Source organism: Pseudochaenichthys georgianus, chromosome 8 (assembly GCF_902827115.2).
Source record: "Pseudochaenichthys georgianus chromosome 8, fPseGeo1.2, whole genome shotgun sequence".
Classification (NCBI taxonomy): Eukaryota; Metazoa; Chordata; class Actinopteri; order Perciformes; family Channichthyidae; genus Pseudochaenichthys; species Pseudochaenichthys georgianus.
In genome coordinates this window covers 22539490-22553061 of record NC_047510.2, presented here as the reverse complement: position 1 = coordinate 22553061, position 13572 = coordinate 22539490, and the positions used below count along the sequence as shown (strand labels likewise).

Sequence of the window (13572 nt, the reverse complement as noted above, 5' to 3'; positions counted from 1 at the left end):
ATTCAAGCATGCCATTTGTTTTCCATTTTCTTTTAACTTACCTACATGCATTTGTAAATGAATAATAACAAATTGGAGTTGGTTGAGATACTCACGTTGCTGGTTCCTCTTGTCACTGGCGTTCTTCAGAGGCAGGCAGACCGGACAGTCGTGCCGCGTGCAGTTCTTCCAGTGGGAGATGATCTGTCTGGATGATGCACAGTGAGCCACTGCGGAGAATAGAAACAGACACATTAAGTGAGGTTTGCATATTCAGTAATGCAGCAGTATCGGACATTTAAAAGTCAAAGATTTAAAAACAGACGTTTGATAAAGGAAACACACGTAAGGCATACGAGTAAAATAAGTGTAGGCACTTTTGAAATGGCTGGATAAAGTAATTAAACCAGGCACCATGTCAACTTAAAATACAGGTCACTAAAAAAGCATCAACTGCTACAGTGCAATGTGCCAATAGCTTTATAAAGGCAATGATGCATCGTAAATCCATAAAAGCGTCATTGCATTTGCTTTAAGCGTATAAACAGTATAAATATCAGAGTTCAAAGTTCATCAACCTTGGCTGACCCCCTTACTAACCACAGCTGGCAGAGAGAAGCTGCTTGTCGTCGGCATGTTCAAGGAAATGGAGTGAAACCATCATTACAGCCGTTTAAAAAAAGATTAAATTCAAGTTTGCTGATCTTGTCAGTCACCGGGCCATTTGGGGCCTAGTGACTCAAGAGTGGCTCTATTTAGGCAATACAACACAAAAGCTTAATACTTTCTATTTGACATTGTGTAAAACAATGCAACTTAAAGGTCACCTATCATGCTATTTTTAGGCAATAGCATAGGTATCAGACATATAAAAAAAATATAAAAAACATGTCTATGAAGTGTTTTGGTCAAAAAACCAAACAGATCACCCATTCTAGCCATGCCTCATATCCCTCTATTTCACTTCCTGTTACTAAAGTGCTGATTCTGGGTATAAACAGGTCTCTCGTGAGAATAAGACCCTGTGTCTCAATGAGATTTTCACTTGTATAAATAAAGGCTAAATTAAAAAAATATAAATAAAGCTTTTCTTTTTAATGGAAAGAAATAAAAACAATAGGGGACGGAGCTTATGCCGGCTCATGTGGCCGGAACCTGGCAGATACTGTCAAGGATTCTGCGGCGATGAAACAAGGATTATTAGATCAAGAATTATTTCTGAAACAGTATGGAGCTCAAAGGCTTTCTCTCTTGCCGGTTATACCACAAGGTGAGTTCCTTTTTATTTCCTGCTTCTTCACACACATATTCTCTCCAGTACAGGTTAGCTCTGAGTGTTAGCGATGCTAATGTAAACACCGACCATATTACGTCCAAAACAGTCGGGCATTGTTTCTGATAGCAACGTTTCTGATAGTGCTGTGGGTCCTCCGCCGATTTGATGTCATATCGGCCGCAAATCTGGATCAGCTCCGTTGTAGCCCCGTTTTTAGAGATTTGGGTACGGAGGAAAAGAGAGAGGGTTTTATTTTATGACGCCGCGTGAGTTCCCTGACACACCGGGGACACATATTTATGTATAAAAGACATTAAAAAATTGCATTTTGCATGATAGGTCCCCTTTAAGCGATCAAAAAGCACTTCATCATCATACTGCTCTTATTAAAAGTCAAGAATATAAATCTTTCATCGAGAGTATTCATAATATCTTCTCTTGCACCTAACAACAACAATGCAATTTGGTAGTTTTTTGGTATAAAAAGGATGCAAATTTCCCCAAAACGTCCTCAACCAGCCGTCAGCCACCTATAGATCAATAAACAATGTTGCTAAGGACAACATTGGCGAGTGGCTATGCAAAAAGCTGAAGGCGATAGGCACTTTTGGCAGATTAGGGGACTTAAAAACTCAAACAAGTCATCAGCACCTTGTGCTCCTGTGGTATGAAAAGCGACTGGCATTCTGCCCACATAACAGGCTTGTGAGCAGATCAATCGACCAGCAATCGGTAGCAGCCTTTCTTCATTCTGAATAGTTTCACTGGTGTTCAGATGACGCATCGATTCTGAATTGAAATGTTTTCAATACTCAAATGCCTGCTTTCGTGCTTGCTTGTTAATTTAAGAGCAGCAGCACAGCAGCTTTGAATTTTAACTAGGTTTATTTTTATTTACCTTTATTTAACCAGGATAGGTCTCATTAGGTATTAGGTATGTAGGTATTTCTTACAGTAATAAATGACAAAATATAAAAATCACATAAATGCTAATTAGTGGCAATTTTCAGTAAGATCACAATATATCCACACATTGAAAAAGGTGTCAGCTAGAAATGTAACATATATCATATTACACTCATATTTTCACTTACCCTGGCAGGACTTGCCGGCCTGGCAGTGGGTCATGTGGTTGAGGACGTTCTTCATGGTGCGGCAGTGGGGCAGAGTGCAGGCCCTCACCTCCCCGTTGGCCTGTTCCCGCCGCTGGCACTTGTGTGCGTGGAGCAACAGGACCAGCTGCTGCTGAATGAGTTTGCGCTTCTCCGGGTCGGCCGTAGGTCCCGCTGACACCCCACCGGCCCCGGGAACCATGCCCACCGACGCTACCTGCTGCTGCATCTGGGACTGAAAAAGAGAACCAAAACAAACAAACAACGGTTAGGCACAGATCATAATGTCAGACTCCACTCATCTTAGATTTTAAGGTTTTAAGTAAAACCAAAAAGAAATCCAGATACGAATCAAATCTATTGTCATAAAGCAGGGTCTTAGAGATGTGGGATGATTACAATTAAAACCTACATTTTATATTGCACAAAAACTGAGAGGCTGCCATTTCCTGCCTAGATTAGGTGAATTATTTGTTCCTGCAACAGAATTTCACAGCTACAGGCTCTTGTTACTTTGTGCCTTGTAAGAGTCCATACTTAACAGCGTAAATATGACATCAATATCACATTAGAGAGCTTTTAGCAATTAGGCCGCCCTTTATACATTTGCCTGGTGAAATAAGTCTTTATTACATTTTCAATTAAATATTAAAATTTGAGCAGAAGGCCGTTGTCTGGTACATTACCAACAAATATGGCGGTTATATCAGACCATGGATGTTTGAAGTGAACTGGATACAACGTTGGATAAAAGTGTGTATACTGGGTAGTTGATATAAAGATTACTGAGGCGTACTTCCTGGGGGCTTGTATCAGACTTAAGCCTCTTTCTTTAAAGGAATTGAAAATGTATATGATAATTGTCGGGGCATAAATCCAATTATTTGTTGATATGTACAAACCAAGACTCCATTATCTTACATTAACATGGCTGTCACTGCTGAAAAAATAATGTAAATAGAAAATGTTACGTTACTTTCAATAAAATTGAAAGTAACGTAACATTTTCTATTTACATTATTTGTTCAGCATTGCCACTTTTATGAAATGTGAAGTGTGTTTAAAGTTCATTCGTTAGTGAAAAGATGCTACAACTCCTCAAGAACCAAGTCAAGTTCTTGTGGATTGTTTGAAACCTGCTGAGAAATGTGATGGAGGTTACCCTGAAGTTGGTTATGACTTCAGCCAAAGCTCACTTGACACGTTCTGATGTTTAAAATGGACCCGCAATACTTTCTTCTCGAATGTTGCTCAGCTTCTTACAACAGCATGTTCCATATAAAGACTGAACCCAAACTAGAAGGAAGTCTGTGTTTACTTTGTGATCAATGAGTTTGCTTTCTTTCTAATGCTTAACATTGTTGATAAAAAAACATAGGCTCCTTTATGGCAGCATGTCAAGGTTTCTTATGTACTGTACATGCTACAATGGTTGCAGTCTTTTTGCTCATGTCTGCAGAAGAGATAGTGTCTGAACTCACTGACACAGTCTAAAGAACAGCAAATCCATTCCTAATACATATTTAACATCTTTAGTTGGAAACATGGTCACTGTAAGTGTGTTTTGTATAGCAGTAATATATTAACACTTAGAATCCCCCTCAGCAGGTTTAGCTTTTATATTTGATGTGTAATGTTGCTATTGTAATTCTCATAGCAGGCTAATTACCGTATTAACTCAACTGAATTGCCACAAGACCGACCTTTTTGCAGTGGACTAAACGAGCAGTGGTATAATAATGTTACTAATCATAAAGAGCCAGAAATGAAAGACATGTAACATTTCTCACACTTTTCACAGCTTAGTCAAGCACATTGCCATGGCAAGAATAGTGACAACTTTGTCAGGCTTTATTTTTCTTAACCACTTTAAGTCTGAAATTATAAATCCTTTATTTGTCCAACAGCGTGGGAATATACAACAAAACACTGCAGATAAAAGGCAAATATAAAAAGAGTAGTCTCACATTCAATATGGAGGCAAGCACAGGTTCATAAAAATAAGAACAATTAGCGTTAAATCATGGCAAAATGAGAAAACAAGCTAAACGTACACCGTTAGTGACCTAGCTAGCTTTGCAATTGCTTCCTACTTTATACACTCGTTACAGAAAATGAGCCCAACGGTATGCTAGTAGCTAGCTGGGTCTGACGATAACAGCCCCTCCCCCAACGCTCTGAATAAGAACAAGCTAACTAGCTGAGCTTGGTCCACTCTCTCCCCGGCAAGCTGCGACCACACTTTATGGCCCGCTGACTTTTCTTGTCATAATGACAAATAAAAACAATAGACACACTTTTTAACTAGTCAAATGACCACAGAACAGTTCAATGTTGGTTCTAATCATATTCTGTTTCTATGATTTACCCTTAATAAATCACAAAATAAAATAACATTGAAGAGACACTTACCAGGTTTGGCAAACTCCCAGCTCCCTTCAAGTCAGCAGGGAATTGTGGCAGGTTGTTGGAAAGCGCCGTCTTGTTCTGGAGTTGTTGGGCATTGACCACGACTGCCCCCATCTGCTGCACCCCAGACTGACCATACTGCTGGCCAAATGGAGCTCCTGACATACCCATCTATAATAGACAATCAGGACAGAGGGAGGTCAGAAATGCTGCACATATTGTAGCATAACATCACATTAGATCAATCTTTTGCATGAGAGAAGAGTCTTTGTACCAAGGCATATGGTCTAGTACACATCAGTCAAAAGTAAACATACAGTGAACTAGGGGTCGACCGATTATCGGTATCGGCCTTTTTTTTTTATCAAATTGCCGATAAAACTTCGGCTCTGATGCGGCCATTTCTCTGGCTGCAGTCACCACTCTATGTCCCGCCCACAGCGCTATCTGATAGGCTATTACTGAAGTGTCAATCAACACTGAAGATTTTCCGGGCGGGAGCCAGCCAGAGAGGTGGGACCTTCTCAGATTACAGGCCGGTGCGAAAGAACGCAGACACAGACTGAAGCAAGCAGCGCTGAGCGGCAGAGCCATACAGGTGTTAAACCGAAATTCAATAAACATCCAAATCCCCTATGCTGAAGTTGCAAAAACACCACGATCTTATGATCCAATTCTATCAGTTACACAGGGACGCGGGAAGTCAGTCAGAGTTGGGGGTGCGTGCAGCGTCTCGCAGCGGAGTAACGGCCCCTACACACGGCGGCGTGCGTTGCCGCTTGGCGGCGGGCATGTCTTGAGCTTGGGGAGTTTACGCGAGCAACGCGACCAACAACCAATCACATGAATCTCTCCTGTCAATTGCATAAAAGGTTTTACATTTATGACATTAATGCCTATGGTGCTATTTTACGCAACATTCCATGTTGGCTAAATACTGTCTATGCCTGCTAGCTGTCCATTCAAACGAAGTACACTGGATATAAACTCCCCCAACAGGCGAAAACCTACCAGTTTCACCCACCGTCTCTGCCACCTCCCTCCATGCCTGGCTCCTCCGGTTTGTATCCCGGTAGGTGAACAGAGACTGATCATAAAGCACCGGGTGATTCCCTACCGCTACGATTATTTTCTCCTCCATTTTTTGGCATATGAGGAAATTAACTGCGGTCTGGCTCTCACAGCATACACGCAGTTTGATTGGCTAGCGCTTGTACTGGCAGATTTGCATAAATGGGATTTGATTGGCTGACGCCTCCGTCGAGGCGTCAAAAGTAGAACATTGCTCTACTTTTGCAGCGAGCCCAGCGAGAAAAGCTAGGCGTTGCTCCCACAATGCAGTTCGGCGAATCGTGACGTCACCCCATTCAAAGTGAATGGGCAGAAGCGTTGAAGCGGCAATGCACGCCGCCGTGTGTAGGGGCCGTAACTGTGGTGCGGAGGAGGGTGGGCTGCGAGTGGAGCCTCGCAGTTTTCAGGTTGATATGTGAAGCTCATTAGCTAGCCAACATGTATCTAGCAAATGTTTAGCAAAATATTAGACGTTAGGTCTACTGTAATAGCCTCACTTTTAATAGTTTGCAAAACATTAGCTAGCACTAGTGTTTTGCAGTTGCTAGCAGCTTATTTGGATTGTATGCTAGATAGACAGGCATTGTTTTTGATATAATAAATTAAGCATTATTGTTAGTTAAGCATGTCAGCCTGCAGCCCCACTTCTTGTCTCTCTCTAACTCATTGCAGATGGTTGCACTAAAGAAAAGGGCACAGAGAGGAAACCAGTTGTAAGATGTTTAAAAGTTCATTAAACATAATATATGCTTAAATGCATTTCAAAGAAGTTGTGTTGGAGTTTGTGTTATTCTACATTTTGACACCAAGATTTTCTGATTTTACTGCAAATGTATATTGGTTCCAAATATCGGTTATCGGTCTCCGTGATTACTAATAATCGGTATCGGCCTTGAAAAAGCCATATCGGTCGATCCCTACAGTGAACATTGCAAAACTCTATGTCACCTCTATGTAAATGCAAATAACCCCTGTAAATCTTTTTATCTTATTCTGCCTTTGCATTTAAAGGCTGCTTGAAAGCATCAGGTTGGAATCTACCTCCAGTTAGATTTTTCCTCGTCCCAAAGAACGGCACATTTGCTGATGCCATTGTGTTACCATTTCACCAACAATGTGGCAACACCAACTGTCCTAGTCTTATACACAACTCTCTCTCCTTTATTGTTTTAGCTGTGTTTAATGTGCGCTCACATGGTGATAACATGAGAAGCCGCTTGTTGTGCTAACTTCATAACCTGTTGCTAACACCACATGGCAAAAAGTTTCAGAGCGGCAGTCAGAGTTGTGAATGACATTTTATGACGGAGCACATATGACGCCACCCTCAAATTTCAAAACACATCAGATCTGCTCATACCACAAAGATACTGTACTGTCATGAATAAAGTTGGCAGTTGCGCTGGTCAGCACGGCAGTTTGGTTCTCGTAACGGGTCAGCTTTGTGCAGGTTGTAAAAAAACAATGATCCAACCAAATGTCTGCTCCATTATGCCTCAGTGCGAATGATTTTGTACCTTGACTTCATACCATAAGCAACAAATGATGGACTGCTGTTTAAAAGAAGAGCTTGAAAGTCAATCTTCTCAAGCTGAATTGAATAAAAAGTAAAATAACTCGTATTTTCTACAGAAATCTGCTAGAATTCGTATTTTTTTAATTAGCCTTGAAAACGACATAGTTAGATTTCTTGTATTGCCTTGAGAAGTCATTTATTCCGACGGCCCTCAGCATGCATCGGTCTGCCTTTCCCCCATGGTGGCCAAAGCAGCAGCCTGCTCTGCTTCGCGGAGGTTCCCGACTGCCAGCGGTGCTCAGACAGAGCAAGCCCAGCCCACAGGAGAGAGCGAAACGGGAGGAGACACAGAGAGAAAGACCAGCTTGCTCAACAGCTGAGTAGAGCACTGCACTGCTGCCTGCCCCTCCCCCTCTGCTGCACAGAAACATACAGATGCTTGCCTGCTGCCTCACTCCCAATTATACATGAGCACGGTCTCATCCTCATCTCACACTGAGGTTTTTTCACTTAATGATCCGCAGTTTACTACAGGTCACCAGGCCAAATGACAGCTCTGTTGCACAGGAAGACCTGCAGTGTTTATGTTCTTCTTGGCATGTCCTTTTCCGTTCATCCCTCTTAACCCTACCTCCCGCACTCCATCAACAACAACACACAAACCCGCTCCTCTAAACATGATTTACAGCCAGCCATATTATCAAAGGCCAAAACAGAGAGAAGAAAAAGGAGTTAGCAGCAAAAAGTGAAGTCTAGCAAATACCTAAATGGTGGAAAACAAACAAACATCTGAAACCGCAAAGTCTGCTAATTAACTCAAGCATTCCATAATATAATTGTATTTCTGTTTACGAGAGGGAAGAGGTTCTCGGCATGACTTTCAAACAGGATGGACTGTCCTCAGTGTGTCAGGGGTCTGTAGCGATATTGGCAACCCACTGGAACCGTCTTGAAACATTGATCCCTTCTGGTTTACTGTACTTCATGTGAATGTTTTGCTGTCCCACCATTAATTTCTATACAACCAATTGGAGATGTCCAAGAGAACCAATGCTTTGATACAAAGTTGATGCCATTATTCTGTATTGTAACGGTATTTGTTTTTCTACAGTCCTGCAGGTACCATAATACTATGGATCACGAGTCTAGACTTGCATAGGGACAAAAGCAAATGGGTTTTGGAAAAACAGAGATATTTGCTGTGAGATCTTTTTGGACAGCATTCTATGATAACTATCGCTCAGCAAGTGACACATTTAACCAAGAGCTGCCATGGTAAAATCCGAGAGGAACAGTCAACTCAGTATTGACACTTTGCAGCCTTTTTATCTCGTGTTATTGGTGAATTTTGAAAAACAAATCCATGTTGAAATCAGCAATAGGAGAGCCAGTACCGTTAGCTGTAAGCTGCAATTCGGCAGCACAGTTCTGTTTGGCAAAGTAACAGAGCTAACAGCAACTGTAACTGGAAGATTCATTGAGCTTTTTGTTGCAATTATGATGCGTGTAAGCTCTGGCTTTCTTTATATTTTTGCAATGCCGTTAGCTAGCTAACACTAACAATACTGCTGTCAATTATGTGAGCAAAGTGAAACTATGATAAGTAAGTGAATGTGTGCTGTAACTACTGAAAAAGCCTTAGTCCTAACATTTAGGGGAAGTTTCTATAAAAGTGCATACTATCGACTTTTGGATGTTTGCATTTAATTATTTGCCAATGGAATGCCACATATTTATGCTATGCTACAAACCAAAGTAACTTGACGAGGCTCAGAGTCTTTTCAACACATCACTATCCCACATTTCAAAAGCAAGTTTTTCTGATGGCAGCTTGGCAAGGTAAATGTGACTTGTGCCAGATTGTGTCGTTTTATCATGAGAACATATATACACTTCTCACAACTAGGTTCAAATCTGTGTCCTTCTCTTTGCTAACTTCGTCCTCTAAAACATAATCTAGGTATTTGCTTTTAGTATTGCATGGAATGAATATACATGATTTACACACACACACACACACACCAAGCAATTTGATTTTGTACTATAATGTAAAGAGATATAGGCAGACATATACTGTTTACATCTGTATTGGAAAGGAGGGGCTTGTTTTTATGTGGCAATGTTGAAATAATCTTAGTGGGGGGGGCTTTGGTTTAACTTTGGTTTCCTTTCAAACCCCAAAGACCAAGGACTCGTAGACACAGGAAAAACTTATCTCACATTGAGCACTTCAAAGTAAATATATTTACATGGAACTAAAAACCAGCAGCCAAACATGTTTAACATTTTTCATCCACAAATGAAAATAAAAAAGCTTCACTATGTAATAGTACCATGACACAACTGCAGTTCTTGATGCATTAGCATTGTTTGTGCAAACTAGCGAGGCATGGGAATGCAATAATAAAACTAGGGCTGTGCAATTAATCATATATTAATCGTATTTTAATCGCGATTACGAAAACAGCATAATTGACAAAATACGATTATTTAGCTGGGTGCGCTTTCGCCCCTCCATAAAAGCCCACTCAGCCACGTTGGAGTGACACGTGTTGTGAGTGTTCAGCGCGAGTGAAGATGTCAGAACAAGAGCAGCAACTCGTTAAAAAGAAGGGTAAAACTATTTCCACTATTTGGAAGTACTTTGGCTTTCAGGAGTCCGACGTGGAGCAAAACAAAGTACAGTGCAGGATTTGTTGGCACCACACGCTAACACAACCAATCTCTTTAATCATCTGAAATACAACCACAAAGTGCAATACGACCGGGTATAATACAACAAAAAGCAGACTAAAAAGCAGATGCCCGCTCGACTTCACCCACCACATCACAGTCATCGATTCAGGACGCATTGCACAGAGCAACGGTCTACGCGACGAGCTCGCAGAGACAGAGATATTTCCTGTGCCATTACATTTCACATCGCTAAAGATATGTGCCCAGTTAGCACTGTTAGCAACCAGGGCTTTAAGCAACTTGTCAAAACGTTGGACAAGCGTTACGTGATGCCGTCTCTGTATTATTTCAGCAGGTCTGCGCTGCTTGCGCTATATGACAAATGCCGTGGGGAAGTTGAGAGAGATGTGGCTTCAGCTGACTACTTTGCCACCACAACGGACCTATGGTCTAGCCCGGGGGTGCCCAACCAGTCGATCGCGGGGAGATTCCCAGTCGATCGCGAGATGTGTCTAAAAATAGAACAACAATATTCAGTTTTATCATTAATGTCCTGTAACATAATCTTCATGTGCCAGAATAATGCACTTGAACGCATCAAAGCTTTGTGATTGGCCGGCGTGACCCAATGTGTCGGGGCGTGGCTGGTGGGCAGTGCACTATTTCGCTGACGTTGTCTGTGTCAACAGGAGTGACAGTCCGCACACACACATAATACTGCAATTATGGCAGAAGCAAAAAAGCCCAAAATATATAATTTTCACTCCGAGTGGGAGGATGATTATTTATGATTATTATTTTGTATCTATTCCAATTCAAAGTCCATCTGTCTAGGGTAATTTAGGAGCGGCATTTCAAAACAGTGCACAAACGCTACGAGACGGAATTCCCTCCTAATTCTGCCCTACGCTCCCAAAAGGGGAGGGGCCTGAGAGGACAGCTAAATGCACAGCAGTCCATTTCCACCAGGCCCAACAACAAGAGCAAGGCTGCTACCATAGCATCTTATCGTGTCAGTCACGTTCTTGAGAAACACATGAAGTCTTTCAAAGATGGCGAAGTTGTGAAAGAAGCATTCCTGGAGGCTGCCGACGCGCTTTTGGGGGACAGTAAAAATAACAGCAGCATTTCAACAGGTTTTTGATATAATAAAAACTCAAGTTAGATACCGTTATTAATCAGCTGTAAGTTTTTGTTTGTTTGAACTTATTCATTATAATTATTGTACAAAATGGTATAAGAATGCAAACATTAAGATCTGTTCTGTTTAAATTGATTATAGTCTATTATCAATTCAGGTTAAGAAACTAGTGTTGCTTGCATCCTATTTTAAAAGGCATTTCTTTTTATACTCTAATAAAATGCAACAAAAAAATAGTTTGATTCTATTAATTTTGTCTTTTTTATTGCACTTTGGCAGCAGATTCCTGTTTCAGATCTGAGTTGTCTTATTAGTAAGGCTAATTTATACTTTTGTAGCAACACTATTTTTATATAATGGCAAAGAAAGGGTTCAGAATCCTTTCTTTTTTTCCTGTGTCATATGTGGCAGCACAAGTTCCTCTTCAGAGAGGGTCTTCAGTACAGGTGGCAATATTGTCACCTGCATGCGCTCATCTCTGAAACCAGACCACAGGGCTCGACATTAACGACTGCCCGATGGCCCGGGGCCATCTAGTATTTAGCTCGGGCAATGGAGCCTCACCTGCTGGTTGCCCGATTGGGCAATCTATTATGCCAATATCATGCAGCTCGGATCCAGTAATGAGTGACCCGACAGTGAAACTAAACATATCTATAACTAGTTTAGGTAGTTTGAGAGGTAATTAAAATAGCTACGTGTGATATTCTAACCTGAAGTGTGTGTTTTGTCCGCTCACCGCTGCATGTGATCATGCAGAGCTGCGTGTCGACTCGTCAGCAGCAGCTGATCTCTCTCTCTCCCGTCTCATTAGACTTCACTCGCGTCCATATCGATCAGATCCAGCTAGTTCTAGCTAATGATATGACTACCTGCTTATTAAAAGACACCTAAACAATAAGTGTCGCTATGCAACTGGGTGAGGTCACAAAGTATAGCGCAGCATTATGCATTTGTATACATGCCCAGGGCTCGACATTAAGGACTGCCCGATGGCCCGGGGCCATCTAGTATTTACCTCGGGCAATGAAGCCTCACCTGCTGGTTGCCCGATCGGGCAATCTATTATGCCAGTATCATGCAGCTTGAGGATCCAGTAATGAGTGACCCTAACCCTAACCCTTATTAAAAGACACCTAAACAATAAGTGTCGCGATGCAACTGGGTGAGGCCACAAAGTATAGCGCAGCATTATGCCTTTGTTTACATGCCCACAGGAACCCCGAGGCATTACCAACAGATCAACGCACAATCAACCCATACAGGTTTCTCCACATTAAGTGTTAGACATTAGAATTGACTATTCTTGTCAGTCACATACTCTTCTTGTCCGTCACATAAGTGGCGCAACTGAAGCGATATTGCACTAAAGGGAAATTATTTTGACCGGACATTTTGACCGAAGAGATTTAGATTTGCCGGCTAACGGGAACTCTGACGTCGCCATTTTGTGTGCTTCGCGGATGCGCTCGACTCCTCTCGACTGCTGCTCGGTCAGCTTCCGGATGAGGAGGCATTCGTTCGACCAACTTACAGTAGATAACATTACAAACATTTTTAACAGGGGCCATAACAGTGTAAATAATGTTTGTTTTGGCAGTTATAACTGAATGTAATGTGTTCTACTTTTTTACATCTGGGAAGGCATTTGCCTTCATCAGATGGAAAGTGTCTTGACCAACAACTTAAGTGTTTCTTAAAGCTATGCAGGGCATGCAAGCGAGCAAAACCACAGACCGTAGATTATGCACAAACTAGGGGTGTAACGGTATGGGCCCTTCGGTTCGGTACACGTGTATACCGAACGAATAGAACATTAAACGTAAAAAATTGAGAACGTGAACAACTTTTGGGAAGTAATCTCAGGTGCTGCGTCGCAGCATTCAGAGTAATTTGCTCACATTGGGTTCAACGCGTCATAGAGCGACCAAGTCATTTCATTGGACGAGAGGCATACTATGAGAGCTGGTCACAGGGATGCGTTCAAATTTAGTCAGTAATTTGAGGAACTGTTGAAATGGCAAACGCAGATAAAGTTGAGCTCGAAAATCCTCCAGCATCATTGAAGTCTCCGGTTTGGGAACATTTTGGTTTCGCAGTTACGTACAAGGATGACGAACAAAGACAGGTGGACCGAACCAAAGCTGTTTGTCGGCATTGTTCAACTAAAATTGGTTATGCGGCTGGCAATACATCAAACTTGCACACTCATTTGAAAAGGCATCACCCGAACGTGAATATCACCGGTACCAAAAGAAAAATGACTGAAGTGCAAACCCAACTCCCACTACAGTGTTTCCCATACATTGATTTATTTGTGGCGGGACGCACTTAGCCCACGGTTACTCCAGGCAGAATGTCCCTGTAATTGGTCATTGTAAATCGCTTTGGA

General features: G+C 41.8%; 1 protein-coding gene across 1 annotated transcript in view; it reads right to left on the bottom strand.

Annotated features, from left to right (window-relative positions):
• Window positions 1-13572, bottom strand: part of crebbpb (CREB binding protein b) — a 52229-nt gene that overhangs the window by 21480 nt on the left and 17177 nt on the right. The window contains exons 3-5 of the mRNA XM_034088794.2: window positions 4780-4947; window positions 2350-2602; window positions 96-209 (exon numbers count right to left, since the gene is read on the bottom strand). Of these exons, the coding sequence (XP_033944685.1) occupies window positions 96-209; window positions 2350-2602; window positions 4780-4947 (535 nt within the window). The remainder of the gene's footprint in view (window positions 1-95; window positions 210-2349; window positions 2603-4779; window positions 4948-13572) is intronic.